Below are 18,700 nucleotides of genomic sequence, written 5' to 3' on the forward strand. Positions count from 1 at the left end.
CTCACTATTTTTGTATTCGTAATAGAGATGGATTTCACCATGTGGGCCAGGCTGGTCTTGAACTCCGGACTTCAAGTGATCCTTCTGTCTTGGTTCCCCCAAGTGTTAGGATTACAGGTGTGAGCCACTATGCCTGACTGTAGTTTTCTTTTTTTGTAATATTGTCTGATTTTGGCAGCATAGTAATGCTGGCTTTATAAAATGAGTTCAGGACCTTTCCTTTCTGCTTTCTGAAATAATTTGTGTAGGATTGGTATGTTTTTTGGACTTCATCTTTCTCATGACTCTTTTTACATTATGAAATGTATAATTCTCAAAACGTTTGCATTTAAATCTGCCATCTTGCTATTTACTTTCTAGTTTTTCTCATTTGCTTTTTGTTTCTTTGTACCTGCCTGCCTTTCTTTGTATTGAGTATTCTTTCTGGTTGTATTAGTCAGGGTTCTCCAGAGAAATAACCAGTAAGATACATATGTCTGGAAAGATTTACTATATGGTATTGCCTCACACGATTATGGAGGCTAAGAAGTCTCTTCCTGCTGACTGTAAGCTAGAGACCCTGGAAAGCGGGTGCTGCAGATTGAAGGCATGAGAGCTAAAGAGCAGATGGTATGAATTCTACTCTTGAGTCTGAAGGCCTGAGAACCAGGAGCATTGAGGAAGGAAAAGCTTGACTTTGCAACTCAGACAGGCAGAAAACTAATTCAGTCTTCTGACTTTTTGTTCTATTCAGGTACTCGACGGTTAGGATGTTATCCAATCAGTGTTTTACTTAGTTCACCAGTTCAGATGTTAATCTCTTCTAAAGACACCCTAGCAGATTCTCACTCAGAAATAATGTTTAGCTGGAGATCTGAGTATCCTTTGGCCCAGTTAGGTTGACACAAAATTAACCATCCCAATGATACCATTTTATTTTGTCTCCTTTTAAAAGTTTTTTTAGAGTTTACAATATACAGCTTTAATATACCATGCTCTACCTTCAAATAATGATACAGTATTTGACAGCAGCCTCCATCCATTTTTTTCTCTACCCTTTTGTGTTGTTGTCATATGTTTACTTTATATACCCTGCAGTACGTTATTTTTGTTTTTAAATAGTCATGTTTTAAAGACATTTAAAAATGAGAAAAATGTCTTTTATACTTACCATTTACCATTTCTGATATTCTTCATTTCTTGGTCTAGAATCTAGATTTCCATCTGGTATCGTTTTTCTTCTGCCTGAAGTATTTTCTTTTGACCTTTTTTTTTGGTATGTTGGAGCCTAATCTTTTTTTTTTTTTTTCCAGTTTTTTTGTTATCTGGAAAAAGCATTTGCGTTAATACTTGAAAGATACTTTGCTGGATATAAAAACTGATAGTTTTTTTTTTTTTTTTTTTTTGACACTAAACAGATTCCATTGTTTCATGTCCTTGGTGTTTCTAAGAAGAAATATGCTGTAGTCATTTTGTCATATGTATGTAGTTTATCTGTTTTCCTCCCTGATTATATTTTGGATTTTTTGTGTCACAGCAATTTGATTATTATATGTGTTTTTTGATGTTTCTTCTACTTGGAATTCATTGAACTTGGATTTGGGGATTTAAAGTTTTCATCAAATTTGGAAGATTTTGGGCCGTTCTTTCTTTTTTTTTTTTTCCTTTTTGTTTTTTAGATGAAGTCTCGCTCTGGTGCCCAGGCTGGAGTGCAGTGGCATGTTCTCCGCTCACGGCAACCTCTGCCTTCTGGGTTCACATGATTCTCCTGTCTCAGCCTTCCAAATGGCTGGGATTACAGGCACGCACCACCACACCTGGCTAATTTTTGTATTTTAGTAGAGAGGGGGTTTCACCCTGTTGGTCAGGCTGGTCTCAAACTCCTGACTTTGTGATCCACCCACCTTGACTTCCGAAAGTGCTGGGATTACAGCCGTGAGCCACCATGCCAGGCTGGCCATTATTTCTTTAAACAGCATATAAAATGTTTTATTGACTTGAAATTCATATAACAAAATCGTTTTAAAAGTGAACAGTTCAGTGACAATTTATTTACAAAGTTTTGCTTGGTTGCCCAGGGTGGAGTGCAGTGGTAACACTTAGGACTCACAGTACCCTTGACCTCCCAGACTCAAGCAGTCATTTCACCGTACCCTCCTGAGTAGCTGAGACTGTAGTTACTTGCCAGCATGCCTGGCTAATGTTTTTGTTTTTGTTTTTGAGGTGGAGTCTCACTCTGCTGCTCAGGTAGAGTGCAGTGGCATGATCTCTGCTCACTGCAACCTCTACCTCTCAGGTTCAAGCAGTTCTACTGCCTCAGCCTCTTGAGTAGCTGGGATTACAGGCACCCGTTACTATGCCCAGCTAATTTTTGTAATTTTAGTAGAGATGGTTTCACCATGTTGACCAGGCTGGTCTTGAACTCCTGACCTCAAGTGATCTGTCCGCTTCAGCCTCCCAAAGTGGTGGGATTACAGGCATGAGTCACCATGCCCAGCCTTTTTTTGTATTTTTTGTAGAGATGGTATTTTGCCATGTTGCACAGGCTGGCATTTAGTACATTTATAATGTAGTGCAAACACCACCTCTGTGTTATTTGAAAATACTTTCATCACTCTGAAAGGAAACCCCATAGCCAAAACTTCTTCACCATTCCTCCCCGCCCCTAGCAACTAGCACCCACCAATCTCTGTATTTTGTTTCTGTATATTTTTTTTAATCAGAGTGTTTCTTATAAATGGAATTATAAAATATGTGGCCTTTTGTGTCTGGCTTCTTTTACTTACCATAGTGTTTTTAAGGTTCATCCATTTTGTAGCATCCTATTATGTTTTATATTGGATGTCATACATTGTGAATTTTATGCCATTGTGCTAGATTTTGTTTTATTCCTTTAGAGCGTAAGAATTTGTCATGTACTTAAGTTACTGAGACCCAAATCTGATCTTTCTGAGACTTGCTTTCTATCTTTCTTAAGGTAAGTCCAGGACAGCCTTTAATTCATGGCCAGTATAGCCATTCTGAGGACTGGACCCAGTTCTCTGTGTATTTAAAAGTTTCTCCATTCTGGCCCATGAGATCATGAACTATCCTTGCACTGTGCAAACTCCCAAAAGTTATTCAACCTGCTACTAGTTCTTTTTCTGGACTTGGGAAGTTTCCTCTCAAACTTAGGCAGAGACTGGAGGAGACTTTTATGCAGAAGATCTCCAAAGGTTTCTCATGCATCTCCCTTTTCTAAGTATTCTTCCTCACATGTTTAACCTCCTTGGCCACCTGAATTTCATGTATCTCTGACTTTTCAATTCGATAACATCACAGGACTGTGTTTCTGTTCCCCCTTCCTGTCCTGCAACCTGAAAACTTTCTTCAGATAACAAGCTGGAACATAGATCCTAAGGGCTTACCTCTTCGGCTTTTTTATGTAGGCGATCACAGATAATGTCTGAAAAATGTTGTTTGATACAATTTTTCTGATTTACTGGTTTTTTATATTTGTAAAGTGGTTTGTATAGCATTTCTCCTTCATGGGCAGATGTTACTGAATTTTTAAATCAGCATAGTGTAAGGAAAGTCTGTCTTGAACTTTAGGCCAATGGATTTATTTATGGACCTCATCATCAAGTGATTTTTGTCAGTAACTTGGTCATGTGGCAGGATGTTTGAATTCCTCAAGCTTTCTTACATAAACGTGAAACATGTTAGCTTTAGAACTTTTTTGATATTTAGACATAATTTTATGGTTTTGTTTAGTTGAGTGGTTCTCTAAGCAGTAAATGTCAATACCTTATTAGGTGTGTCTGTCACAGTATCTATCATTACTTTAGTATTTCCCAACCCTAGACTGGACCTATCAGCTAGAAATTCACGGTAGAACTAATTTACCTTCAGAAATGCATTTTTTTACAATTAATTCGGATATAATAATTTACAGACTGATGTGTATTTTTTGTTTAAATGCTGTTATGCATTAGGTTCAGGGATCAATAAACTATAGCCCACAGGCCAAACCTGAGTGAAACAATTACTGATAAATGTAGTACTCCCAGGTGGTAGCTTAAGAAGCTGACCATGAAGGGGTAGGGAGAGGGGTCTAAAGGGGAGTCTCCAAAACTCCTATTTTTACTATTGACTAAGCATGAGGAAGACTGAACGTGGAACAAAATTATATTGGCTGTATTGACAAAATTATATTGCCATGTTTGGCTTTGGTTTCTTTTTTTGAATAGAAGGTAATCTATGAAGACATTCTTGCTGTAAAAGTTCAAGCAATACAGAATTGGAATAAAAAGCGGGAGGTGTAGGGTAGAGATGATGGTGCTGCTTGGGAAAATGAGTACAGAGATAGGAGTTCTCTTAAATAAAGGACTTTACTTAGTTTCCTAAAGAGTGTTGGTTTTTGTCCTGGAGGCAGTGGAGAGCTATTGAATTTTAGCAGGGATGTGATGTGGTCAGTTTGGGGCAGATTGTGGTTGCAATAATGTTTTGGATATATGGATTCCAAGTTTAGGAGCGAAATGAGATATTCCTTGTTAATGTAAAAGTCCTTAGGAGCCTGGACTGGTTGGTTCTTGGGTCTTGTGGATGTTGTTTAGTTGGGAGTGATACAGAGAGATAGGTGAGATAGATGGTATCATTTATAAAGAATTGATAACACTGTAAAGGTCAGTGGGCTGGAGAAACAAGGACCTAGTTTTAAAATCTTGCTTGAAACCACCACATAATCACTTTTTTACATTCACTTATATAAAGCAGTAATGGTACTCATTAAAAAAAAAATCTCACAGTGACAGTGCAAAGTTTAGTAAATAAGGTATCAGTATGCTCTTGAGAGTCTTGCAAGAAACAAACTTTTAGGTAGTGTGGAATAAGAAAAAAAGCGTTAAGAAAAATTAAGACAAGCAAGAGGGTGTAAGGCAGTGAAGATAAGAATCATGGTATGGTTATTAAGATCAATTAAGTAATGTGCAAAATAAGCAGAAATCTGTCTCTATTCATTAATAATATCAAGCTTTATTAATGTTTGCTTTCTTTTATCCTCACTTTAACATATATTTTATACTTAAGGTGGCCTAATAATAATTTAACCAGATCTGGAAAAATGCAGTTATCTGCTATAACTTGCAAGAAAAAGACTAGTTATTGGCAACATGTCAGTTAATTGAATGTGATTAGACTTTAAGTTTACATAGGATTAAAGGTAGGTTGAGTTTAAAAGCCAGATAGTCATACTAAAAAAATTTTTAGGTTTTCAGTAGCTTCCTAAGATATATATTTAAATATTCCAATGTTAATGGTACCCTTATATTAATAGCAATCATATGCTTATTGCTATTTAATTTCTAGGCAGGGTCAAGGTTAGGTAATAGAATATAGGAAGCTTGGTTTTCAGTTTACCACTGAACTTTAAAAACTTTAAAAACTAAATATAATTACTTATATTACTTTTAATTCTGTAGACCTTTTTAAAGATCTTAATGATTCTACCTCTGTGAGTCTGTTATACTACTTGGGATTTTTACTGTTTTCAATTTAGAATTACTTTTGCCGGGTGTGGTGGCTCATGCCTGTAATCCCAACACTTTGGGAGGCCGAAGTGAGCAGAGCACCTGAGGGCAGGAGTTCGAGACCAGCCTGGCCAACTTGGTGAAACTCTGTCTCTACTAAAAATATAAAAATTAGCCGAGTGTGGTGGTGCTGTAATCCCAGCTACTTGGATGAGACAGGAAAATTGCTTGAACCCGGGAGACAGAGGTTGCAGTGAGCTGAGATTGTGCCCTTGAACTCCAGCCTGGGCAATAGAACAAGACACCCCACCCCACCCCCGCCCCAAAAAATAAAAAATAATGAAGTACTCTTGGTTCCACTGCTAATCAAATGGTGTGAACTTGCACCAGATATTTGACCTCCCTGGACCCAGTTCCCAGAGTTGTTAAATGTAGGCATTGACCTAGGTCTGTAGTTTTCCTAGAACAGATTATTTTCTTAAATATATTTCACATAAAATCCTAGTATAGAAAACGAATAGTTGATTTTACTTCTTTTTAATATATAAATTAGGAGTTCAGATAAATTATGTTAAATTAGGATCTGTTCGTGAAATAAAACTTTATATTAAAAGAAAAAATTGAAATGGTTTTCAAGTGGCTGGCTGTCAAGTTATAATCACTTTTCCATTAATATTTTTCTTATGTAGTTGCTCAGCATAGAGGAAATTATGTTTCAATGCAGGGAAAAATGTTAACAGGTTTCTGTTTTTATCTTTTTAGTAGCTCATTTTGTAGTCTCAGGAAACTCTTCAGTTAGAGTTGGCAAGGGAGTTTTTGTTCTTAGCTCTATTGAAAAATCAGTTTACCCAGCAAGACAAGTTGGAGCATTGACTTGTTTTGTCCCTAATATGTTAAATTTGACATATTTTAACTGGGCACGATGGCTCACTCCTATAATTGCTTTTGGGAGGCCGAGATGGGTGGATCATCTGAGGTCAGGAGTTTAAGACCAGCCTGGTCAACATGGTGAAACCCTGTCTCTACTAAATATACAAAAATTAGCTAGGTGTGGTGGTGGGCACCTGTAATCCCAGCCACTCAGGAGGCTAAGGCGGGAGAATTGCCTGAACCCAGGAGGCAGAGGTTGTGGTGAGCCGAGATTGCGCCATTGCACTCCAGCCTGGGTGACAGGGTGAGACTTTGTCTCAAAGGATAATAGTAATAAAATATAAAATTTGATATATATTTAGGATTTTGAAAATATTTAAAATATATTGCAGTCAGATGTTTACATAAATCCTAAGTGACAGAACCATAAATCAGAAGGGTTGGATTTAAGAACTCTTTCTACAGTATTATTTGTTTTCTTACGTATTTCTAAAAAACATAAATGTAATTTATAGATGTCTTATTAATACTTTATGGCTTATTTCCCTATGTTCTTTTGACTTAAAAATATTTAGTTTTAATTTTTTTAATAAATTTGTGCCTATTTTATGACTAATTATTTTTTTTTTCCCTCCAGGGAAATGAGGCAAGTTATCCTTTGGAAATGTGCTCACACTGTAAGTCAAATATTCTTGTTATTAAGAGCTGGTTTTATTCACACATCTCTCTGCGTGCTTGTTTGTGTATCATATACCTCTGGGATGTATATTTACTCTGTAGCAATGTTAGCTTTTAACTATTTAAAATGGATAGTGAATTTGACATATAGTCTTCTTATGTTACCAGAGTAGGAGCTTTTTTTTGTTTGTTTGTTTGTTTTTTTTGAGACAGAGTTTTGCTCTTGTTGCCCAGGCTGGAGTGCAATGGCACAATCTTGGCTCACTGCAACCGCCGCCTCCTGGGTTTAAGCAATTCTCCTGCCTCAGCCTCTGGAGTAGCTGGGATTACAGGTGTGCACCACCACTCCTGGCCAATTTTTAAAAATATTATTAATAGTGATGGGGTTTCTCCATATTGGTCAGGCTGGTCTTCAACTCCTGAACTCTAGTGATCCACCAGCCTTGGTCTCCCAAAGTGCTGGGATTACAGGAGTGAGGCAATGCACCCGGCCAGGAGCATTTTTTAAATAGACATCTTTATTACTAATATCTATACTGTGCTGTACTTATAAATAAACCTCAAAATCTCAGTGGCTTAACCTAACAGAAGATTTTCAAGCTGAAATTTCAAAGTGGGTTTGTAGGAAGTCTTCTCTTTGGTGACTCAGTGATCCAGGCTCCATTGTCTTGGAAAGCCATCATCTCTAATGCATGTTCCCAAGATCGCTGAGGAAGAGGGAAATCCAAGGACCTGCAGGCAGTCCTTTTATTTGCCTTGGCCCACAGATGATTTATATCACTTGTGCTCATATTTAATATTTATGGACCAGAACTAGTTATGTAGCTCCATCAAACTGCCACTGTTTGGGGCTGAAAAGTATAGCTTTCCATATTTTATGGAAGGAGAGACATACAAGGCATACAACATTCATTAAATCCATTTTTTGTTTTTTTTGCTTTTTCTTTTTTGAACAATTAGAATCACCAAGTTTTTTGTTTTTCACATTTTAGGGAGGGGTGAGGGTGATTCTCTGACTGAACAGCAAACTTCCAGAATAAAAAGTCTGTTGTCTGAAGTCTTTTTTTAATGTTTAAAATGTCTTCTTTTTGAGTTTGAAAAGGGCCTTTAAAATATGCCTTTGATAGAAACTTAATGTTTGAAAGATTGGATGTTAATTTAGAATTAGTTCATTTGCTTGTATTAATATCCCAGTAAGCTTTTTTTTTTTTTTTTTTTCTGTAAATACTTAGGTTAGACCAGTGGTCTGGTTACTTACCATATCCAATTTGATGGTAGCCTGTTAATGGGATGTTGCATCAAGGGCATGTTCATTTTGCCATCCCTTTGAAAAATATAGGATGGTCCCTTCATGATTTTCCACTACAATATAGATTTTAGTTTTATTTGGTTACTGTTAGCTCTTAGGGTTAGGAGTTAGGTCTAAAAAACCACTAATTAATTGATATATAAAACAACATATTCATAATTTAGTATTTGCTAATACAAGATAAGGACTTGGTGATGTTTATTGTTGTTAAGACAGAGTCTCGCGCTTTTACCCAGGCTGGAGTGCAGTGGCGTGATCTCAGCTCATTGCAACTTCCACCTCCCAGTTTCAAGCGATTCTCCTGCTTCAGCTTCCTGAGTAGCTGGGACTACAGGCGCATACCACTATGCCTGGATAATTTTTCATATTTTCAGTAGACAGGGTTTCACTGCGTTAGACAGGTTGGTCTCCATTTCCTGAACTCGTGATCCACCCGCCTCAGCCTCCCAAAGTTCTGGGATTACAGGCATGAGCCACCGTGCCTGGCCAGGACTTCATACCTCTAAGTCCTTGTTTACACTGTTCATATACATTGTAGTTTTATTAATTTAGCCATATCTGCTCTACTCTTTCCTCACCCACTTTACCCTACATTTTCAAATACTGATTTCTTTATATTCTCTGAGCAACTTCATTCCCTTAATTACTTCGGTTGTCTTCTGTACTCTCCCATGTTTGTTGGTGTGGGAACCAGAGTTTCATGTTATATTACCAAAGATATTCAGTATCATTCAGACTTTCTAGTATGTAGAAACTGTAAAATTCATAAGTGCATATCTCAGATTCCTTGCAGTCAGAGTTCTTAATGTTACTCTATTTCTGCCACAGATATACTCATGAGATTTGGAAGGTAGAGTGAGTTGGAGATTGTTCTTTTTCTATTTTTACTGCTTCTGCTGGTAGGATTCTGGTCGTGATACGGATTTGTGTGGTGTGTGCGATGTTCTAGAGCCAGAAGCTTTCAAATTTACTATACACCTTCCTTATGGACAGGGAATACAGGTTGAGTATCGCTTATCCAAAAATCTTAAGACCAGAAATGTTTTGGGTTTTGAATTTTTTGAGGTTTTGGAATACAGGTGTACCTCATTTATTTATTTATTTTTAACTTTTATTTTAGGTTTATGGGTATATGTGCAGGTTTGTTAAACTGTTTGCCGCGGGAATTCAGTATACAGATTATTTTGCCATCCAGGTAATAAGGATAGTAGCTGATAGTTCATTTTTTGATCCTCTCCCTCCTCCCACCCTCCACCATGGAGTAGGTCTTGATGTCTGTTGTTCCCATGTGTTCTTGTTGTTTAGATCCCACTTAAAAGTGCGAAGATGCGGTATTTGGTTTTCTGTTCCTGTGTTTGCTTAGGATCATGGTGTCCAGCTGCATCTGTGTTGTTGCAAAAGATACGATCTCGTGTTTTTATGGCTGTGTAGTATACCATGGTGTATATGTAGCTCATTTTCTTTATCCAGTCTACTGTTGATGGGCATTTAGATTTATTCCATGTCTTTGCTATTGTGAATAATGTAAATATATGTGTCCGTGTCTTTATGGTAGAATGATTTATATTCATTTGGGTATATACCCAATAGTGGGATTGCTGGGTCAAATGGTAATTGTTTTAAGTTCTTTGAGGAATAGCCACACTGCTTCCCACAATGACTGAACTAATTTACATTCTTACCAGCAGTGTATAAGCAAGCATTCCCTTTTCTCTGCATCCTCACCAGCATCTGTTGTTTTTTAACTTTTTAGTAACAGCCATTCTGACTGGTATGAGACAATATCTAATTTGGATTTGATTTGCATTTCTCTAATGATTAGTGATGTTGAGAATTTTTTTCATGATTATTGGCCGCATGTATGCCTTCTTTTGAAAAGTGTCTGTTCATGTCCTTTGCCCACTTTTTAATGAGTTATTTGGTTTTTTGCTTGTAGGTTTAAATTCCTTAGAGATTCTGGATATTAGACCTTTGACAGATGCATAGATTGCAGATGTTTTCTCCCATTCCATAGGTCCTCTGTTTACTCTGTCGATGATTTCTTTGGCAGAAGCTCTTTAGTTTAATTAGGTCTGATTTGTCAGTTTTGGTCTTTGTTGCAATTGCTTTTGGCATCTTTGTCATGAAATCTTTGCCAGATCCTGTATCTAGAATGGTATTTTCTAGCTTATCTTCCAGGGTTTCTATAGTTTTAGGTTTTACATTTAAGTCTTTTATCTATCTTGGGTTGATTTTTGTATATGGCATAAGGAAAGGGGTCCAATTTCAGTCTCCTGCATATGGCTTGTCAGTTATCCCAGTGCCACTTATTGAATAGAGGAGTCCTTTCCCTATTGATTGTTTTTGTCAGCTTTGTTGAAGATGAGATGGTTGTTTGTGTGCAACATTATTTCTGGGCTCTCTATTCTGTTCCTTTGGTTTATGTATCTTCTTTGTACCGGTATCATGCAGTTTTAGTTACTGTAGCCTTTGCAGTATAGTTTGAAGTCAGGTAGTGTGATGTCTCCAGCTTTATTCTTTTGCTTAGGATTGCCTTGGCTGTTAGGGTTCTTTTGGTTCCATATGGATTTTAAAAGAATTTTTTCTAATTCTGTGAAGAATGTCATTTGTAGTTAAATAGAAATAGCATTGAATTTGTAAATTGCTTTAGGTGGTATGCACGTGTATCTCGTTGTATTGTGCTCTGACTTATTGCAATTTGCAGATAATTGAGTTTCTTACAAATTGAAGGTTTGTGATAACCCTATGCTAGGCAAGTCTGTCTCTCCCATTTTCCCAGCAGCATGTCATCACTTCCTGTCTCTGTGTCGCATTTTGGTACTTCTTATTACCAAATATAATCAATATTTCATACTTTTTCATTATTTTTATCTATATGGTGGTCTGTGGTTAGTGGTCTTCGATGTTATTGTTCTAATTATTTTGGGGGCAGCATGAACAGTGTCCATGTAAGATAGTGAACTTAGTCCAGTTGTCTGTGTTCTGACTGCTGTACTGACGGCCATTTCCCCAACTCTCTCCCTTTCCTTAGGCCTTCCTATTCCCTAAGACACAATAGTATTGAAATTAGACCAGTTAATAACCCTACACTACCCTCCAGTTGTTCAACTGAGAAAGAATTACACATCTTTAATTTTAAATCGGAAGTTAGAAATGATTAAATATACTGAGGAAGATGTGTTGAAAGCCCGGATAGGCTAAAAGCTAGGCCTCTTGTGCCACAAAGCCAAGATACGAATGCAAAGGAAAAATTCTTAAAGGAAATTAGTAGTGCTAACTCCAGCGAACAAACGAATGATAAGAAAATGAAACAGCCTTTTTACTGATATGGGGAAAGTTTTATAGTCTGGATAGAAGGTCAGACCAGCCACAATATTCTCTTAAGCCAAAGTCCAGTACAGAGCAAAGCCCTAATTCTTCAATTCTATGAAGGATGAGAGAGGTGGGGAAGCTACAGAAGGAAAGTTTGAAGCCAGCGGAGGTTGGTTCTTCAAGTTTAAGGGGATAAGCTATCTCCATAACTTGCAGGGTGAAGCAGCAAGTGCTGTTGCAGAAGCTGCAGCAAGTTATCTGAATGAAGATGGCACACACTTTCCTCTTGGGGACCAGTGCAACTGGTGACTTTAAGTTACAGCCAGTGCTCATTCTTAATCTACTCTGCCTGTGCTCCATAAATGGAACAACAAAGCCTGAATGACAGCAGAACTATTTGCAGTGTGGTTTACTGAATATTTTAAGCTCACTATTGACACTTAACTTTCAGAAAAAAAGATTTCTTTCAAAATATTGCAGCTCATTGACAATGCAGCTAGTCACCCAAGGGGTCTGATGGGGAGATAAACATAGAGACTAACGTTTTCATGCCTGCTAACACGACAGTCATTCTGTAGCCGGTGGAGTAAGGAGTAATTTTGACTTTGAAGTCTTTCTGCTTAAGAAATACATTTTGTAATGCTGTAGCTGCCTTAGATAGTCATTCCTCTCATGGATCTGGGCAAAGTAAATTAAAAACATTCTGGAAGGGGCCAGGCGCAGTGGCTCACACCTGTAGTCCCATACTTTGGGAGGCCAAGGTGGGTGGATTACCTGAGGTCAGGAGTTTGAGACTAGCCTAGTCAACAGAGTGAAACCCCATCTCTACCAAAAATATGAAAATTAGCCGGGGATGCTGGCACATGCCTGTATTTCCAGCTACTTGGGTGGCTGAGATATAAGAATGGCTTGATCCTCTCAGGTGGAGGTTGCAGTGAGCAGATATCACACCACTGCACTCCAGCCTGGGAGACAAAGTGAGAGAACCTGTCTCAAAACAAAACAAAACAAACCTGGAAAGGATTCACTATTCTGAGTTTGCTATTAAACATTCTTGATTCATGGGAAGTCCAAATATCAATATAAACAAGAGTTTGAAAGAAGTTGATTTCAGTCCTCATGGATGATTTTGAGGGGTTCAGGGCTTTCATGGAGAAAATAACTGCAGATGTGATAGAAGGAGCAAAAGAACTAGAATTAGAAGTGGAGCCTAAAAATGTGGCTGATTTGCTGCTGTCTAACTTGAACAGATGAGGAGTTGATTTTTATTGGTGAGTAAAAGTGGTTTCTTGGTATGGAATCTACTGGTGAAGATGTTGTGAACATTGTTGAAATGACAACAAAGGATTTAGAATATTCCATAAATTTGGCTGATAAAGCGGCAGCAGGGTTTGAAAAGATTGACTCCAATTTTAAAAGAAGCTCTACTGAGGATAAAATGCTATCAAACAGCATTGCATGTTATAGAGAAATCTCTTATGAAAGTAAGAGTCAAATGATGTGGCAAAACTTTATTGCTGTCTTATTTTAAGAAATTGTCACAGCCACCCCGATTAACATTGAAGCGAAATCTACCAGTAGCAAAATGATATTCACTGAAGACTCAGATGATCTGTAGCATTTTTTAGCAGTAAAGTATTTTTAAATTTAGATATATATATATATTTTTTTAGGCATAATGTTATTGCACACTTTATAGACAAGAGTAATATGTAAACAGAGCTTTTATATGCACTGGAAAACAAAAAAATTCACGTGGTTCACTTTATTCACTTTATTATGGTGACCTGGAAGCATTATATATACTGAGTGAGCATCCCAAATCTAAACATCTGAAATCCAAAATGCTCGAAAAGCATTTCTTTTATATGCCATGTCAACATTCATATTTCAGAACATTTTGGATTTCAGTTGTTTAGATTTGGGATGGTCAACCTGTATGTTTTTTGATGGCCTCATCTTGTAATGTGGCTTTGTGAATCATTTTTAAACTTAAAAAAATGGTGATATATATGACCAATTATCCATAATCATTCCATCTCAGTCACTATTTACATTTTATTTTGCTATTTCCTCCCAGACTTTTTTTAATGATTTTTATTTTTTTTGACAGAGCCTTGTTCTGTCACCCAGGCTGGAGGGCAGTGGTATGATCTCTCCTCACTGCAACCTCTGTCTCCTGGGTTCAAGCAATTCTCGTGCCTTAGCTTTCTAAGAAGCTGAGATTACAGGTGAGCACCACCATACCCGGCTAATTTCTGTATTTTTAGTAGAGACGGGTTTTCACCATGTTGATCAGGCTGGTCTTGAACTCCTGGCCTCGAGCAGTCCACCTGCCTTGGCCTCCCAAAGTGCTGGGATTACAGGCATGAGCCACTGCACCCGGCCTTTTTATGAATTTTTAATATAATTAGGATTATATGAAGACATGTATGTTTCTATTTTAAAACATGAAATAAAATACTACATCTAGAATAGTGTTAGAATTGACCAAAACTAGACCTAATTACCACCCTGTAGACCAGGAATGTTGGTAGACTACTGCCTGCCAGCAGTTTTTATTAATAAAACATAGACATTGGAACATAGTCATGCCCATTTTTCTGTTTTCTGTGCTACAGTGGCAGAGTTGAGTAATTGCAACAGGGAATATATGGTCAACAGAGCTTGAAATATTTACCACCTGGCCTTTTAGAAAAAAACTTTTTGAACCTTGTAGACTGTAGTGGCCTTCTGGACTTGAGACTATTACTTGTGTCACTGCTGCACAGCTAACTTATCTCTAAAATCTGGTCAAGACAGAAGTTACAAACTGGTACTCTGGGTATTATGTAGATCTGTAGTACTTGTCTCTGGTAAAGTCAGTGAGTCAGAGTGTGTGTGTGTGTGTGTGTGTGTGTGTCAGTGTCAGTGTGTCACAGTTTTCCTCTGGTTGCCCAGGCTGGAGTGCAGTGGCGCAGTCTTGGCTCACTGCAACCTCCATCTCAACCTCCCATCAGCTGAGGTTATAGCCACCCACCACCATGCCCGGCTAATTCTAATTTTTGTATTTTTAGTAGAGACAAGGTTTCACCTTGTTGGCTAGGCTGGTCTCAAGCATGTGATCCCAGGTGATCTGCCTGCCTTGGCCTCCCAAAGTGATGAGATTACAGGCATGAGCCACTGTGCCTGGTAATGAGTCATTTTTATAGTGTCTCTAGAATTCAAAGAGTTATGCTAAAAATTGAGCCTCTACTTACCGTTTAGTTTGAGCACATGACATAAATTATTTCTTCACTTGCTAGTGGAAAGAAAGAGGTGCAGAGATCTGTTGTTAGCTAGGCTTTAGACTGCAATAGAGTTGGGATTGGTTGTTGCTAGTATAACTCCAATGGGGCTGAGGTACTAGTACATTAATTTTTTATTTCTCAGGCAAGGAACGGAGGTCTTGAGGGAACCATAGTTCCCAGATTTTTTTCTGCTCATTCTTTAAATCTGCGACTGAGGGCCAAAGAAAAATGTCTTAGGGCAAAAGGCAGATGGATGTTCCCTTATGTACATCTGCGGATGGCAAAAGTCAAAGTTTTTTATTTGTGTGGTAAGCATTTGAAATAGATTTCATACAGTGTTAAAGCTGCCCTCTTCAGTTAATCCTCAGAACTTAGTAGTAAGTCTTCTTTCTTACCACTTTAATCTATATTTTGATTAAACTGTTGAGCCTTGTCACTAAAGATCTATACTTGTCATTGTTCAGCCAGCTGTGAATCTGTCTAAATTATTTGTCTACTATATAGTTCTTTTTTCCTGTTTCCTATTTGCTTAACTAGAATGTGATACGCTTTTTTTTTTAAAAAATCATATTTTACTTAGGGTTTGGATCAATTTCCCCATAATGACCTTGTCCACATTAAAACTGCCACTTTTTTATTCACCCACACATTGAATTTTTTTTTTAAACAAAACCTCTTTACTATTGGAAGAGCTTAGTTTTATTTAGTTTTATCTGTGAATAGTACTGTCATTTGTAAGATTATTGAAATCAATCCTTGACACACTTCACTATTCACTATTTATACTTTTCTATTTAGGTTAATTCCTGTTGTGCCTTCTCATCCTTGCCATGCCTACCTTAAGTGAGTGTTCTCTGTTTGGCCATATTCACTTGCCCCAGCCTCAGTGTCCTCTCAGCTTTTCTTCTTTCAGTGTAAAGTCGTGCTTTTTTTAAAAAAAGTTAACAGGACTCTGAATAATATGATGTAACATACTGTATTCTTTCCTGTGCCACACAGATAAGTAAGCACCTACCGAGTATGTACAGATTAGCCACTGGGAAAAAGGGAAATACATAGATTATTGCAGTATGAGTAAACTTATGAGAACTGAAAAAAAGGTTCTAATGAAGAAAAATTACCTTTGGTTAAGGAAAACCTTCATGGAAGGGGTGACATTTGAAAGCTGTGTAGGATTAAAATGTGGATTAATTCTTTGACCTGTGTAGTTATTTCTCTCAGTCTCCTTATATGTTATCCAGACCATTAACATTCTACTCACGCTTGCCTGCATTACCTGCTTTTAATAAATGATTTTGCTCCTAATGCTTGAGAAAACTAGGGACTGAGAAAACCTGGGGATGATTTAAGTGTTGGCCTCATTTCCCCTTCAGTTCTCCCTGCCACAAGAGAAACTTGCCTTATCTCTCACATTTAATCTTAACCTCCTTTCCTTTAGTATCAGGCCTCCCTTATTCATGGTTAGCCCTTCCCCTGTGCTTTTGATCTTGTGCTGTCTCATCTCTAGGATCTTTGTTAAATTTCTTCTTTTTCCCATATGTCTTCAGCTTCTTCCTCTCTTCAGTTTATAAACACAGTCACCTTCTCTTTGACTTTGATTCTGCATTTATCTTGCAGTTTCTCTGTTCTTTCCTGTATTTGAACCTCTTAAAAGAAGAGCATATACAATAAGTTTTATTTCCTTATTTCTGCTAATTTCTTGGTTTACTTCAATCTGGCTTTCAGCTGTTATAACTACACTGACACTACCATCAAGGTCATTATCAACACATTATCTGATTGCTACATCTGGGTTGATTTTTAAAACCTGCAAAATCACTTGTGACCTTTGGGGAAATTTGAACACTCATTATTTGATACCAGATAATTAATTTATAGGTGTGATAATGTTATGGTGTATTATGTTAAGAGTTTTTATCTTTTAGAGATAATAACTGATTAGGCTGCCTGCGGTGGCTCACCCTGTAATCACAGCACTTTGAGAGGCCAAGATTGGTGGATCACCTGAGGTCAGGAGTTCGAGACCAGCTTGACCAACATAGTGAAACTCTGTCTCTACTAAAAATACAAAAAATTAGCAGGGCATGGTGGTACATGCCTGTAATCCCAGCTAACTTGGGAGGCTGAGGCAGGAGAATCGCTTGAACCCCGGAGATGGAGGTTGCAATGAGCTGAGATCGCGCCATTGTACTGCAGCCTGGGCAACAAAAGTGAAACTCTGTCTCACACACACCAAAGAGATAATACTGGTTAGTTACAAGGAAATAATATGTCTGGGATTTGCTGTAAAATAACTAGGGTAGGATATAGGTAAAATATTTCTCATGTTTAATGATTGAAACTGGATAATGAACATATGGAATTTATTATACTCTTTTGTTCAGTCTTTGTGTGTGTTTGAAATTTTCTGTTATTGAAAAGTTGGGGCTTTTTAAGTAAATGGAAAAAGGGAGAAGGAAGTAACTAAGTAAAATCAACAAGAAATAACTAGTTACAATTCAAATGGCACACAGACTTGTAAGTTTTAATAAGAATACGGCTATTTAAGCTAATTTTCACCAATAAAAGAACTGGGACTTTGACAGTGGGAGCTTGATGCCTGGCATAAAGCAAATGCTGATGAATATTGGTTGACTGGATCAGCTAGCAAGAGCCCAGAGCTCTATTATATACAGAACTCATTGGATAATTTTAAAGGCTGTACCTTTGGGAAAACCTGGTAGTTACTAGTCACCCCATTTGTTTTCATAAATAACCCATATTGGTATGGTGCTTACCATGTCCCATGAACTATTCTAAGCACTTTATATACAATAATTCTTTTAATCCTCACATTAGCCTCAGGAGTGGGACACTATTACTTTCCTCATTGTGCAGATGAGAAAATAGAAGCAGAGACCTTAAGTAACTGGCTTAAGTCACACAGCAGGTGAAGTAACAAAGCCATGATTTGATCTTAGGTGATCATCTTCATTGTCATGTTTTTAATCACAGTATTATATATAGTCTTTCTTTAGTAAATCTTACAAGATTAATGTTACAATTGTCTACATGAATAATTCTAGGCAAGACTAGATTTGTCTAAGACCATAGGTATTCTGAGATACACACACACACACGTGTGTGTGTGTGTGTGTATTTTGGTCATTCAATTCAGTGTTGGATTTTTATCAAATTTATTCTAGGCCATTGTGACTTTTTTTCTGTCTGTTGGCTAACCTCTGTGGACTAGGAAATGTGTACTCTGTTGGGGTGATTTGCTCAAAGTTGAGGCCTTAGTTCTAACTTGGCATGATAACTTGGAAAAGTGACTGAGTGCAAGATACTACTTTAGATAATTTAAGCAGAGGACTAGATTGGGGCACAGTTGAAAGTAAGAGTAGAAAATCAGATTCAACTAATTTTTGATAAAGCCGGTATAATTCTGAATGGTTTAGATAAAATTAGTAAACACAGGGGCTGTTTTGTAGAATAATCTTTTGATTTCTCTCAAAATGCCAAGGGACCTGGACAACTCATTTAAAAAAAAAAGAAGAAAGATTTCTTATCTTTCTTTTTGTTAGAAGATCTCCTAAGAAGAGCTTGGCAGACTGAAGGAACCTCTCCCTTTGCATAATGAACTACCAGTAGAAACCTTTCTGGCCATTAGAACACTGTTTCAGCTTTTAGTAAACAGTGTCACATTCAAGCAGTTTCGTTTCTGGTTTAAGTATAGGTGATATGAAAGTTTAAGCATAATAATAATTTTACTTTGCTGTTAATGTCTGCTCTTAATG

General features: G+C 37.4%; 1 protein-coding gene across 1 annotated transcript in view; it reads left to right on the top strand.

Moving 5' to 3' along the window:
• PPP3R1 (protein phosphatase 3 regulatory subunit B, alpha) overlaps positions 1-18,700 on the top strand; it is a 69,638-nt gene that overhangs the window by 27,441 nt on the left and 23,497 nt on the right. The window contains exon 2 of the mRNA NM_001270720.2: positions 6,994-7,033. Coding sequence (NP_001257649.1) covers positions 6,994-7,033 — 40 coding nt within the window. The remainder of the gene's footprint in view (positions 1-6,993; positions 7,034-18,700) is intronic.

This window comes from Callithrix jacchus, chromosome 14 (genome assembly GCF_049354715.1).
Source record: "Callithrix jacchus isolate 240 chromosome 14, calJac240_pri, whole genome shotgun sequence".
NCBI lineage: Eukaryota > Metazoa > Chordata > Mammalia > Primates > Cebidae > Callithrix > Callithrix jacchus.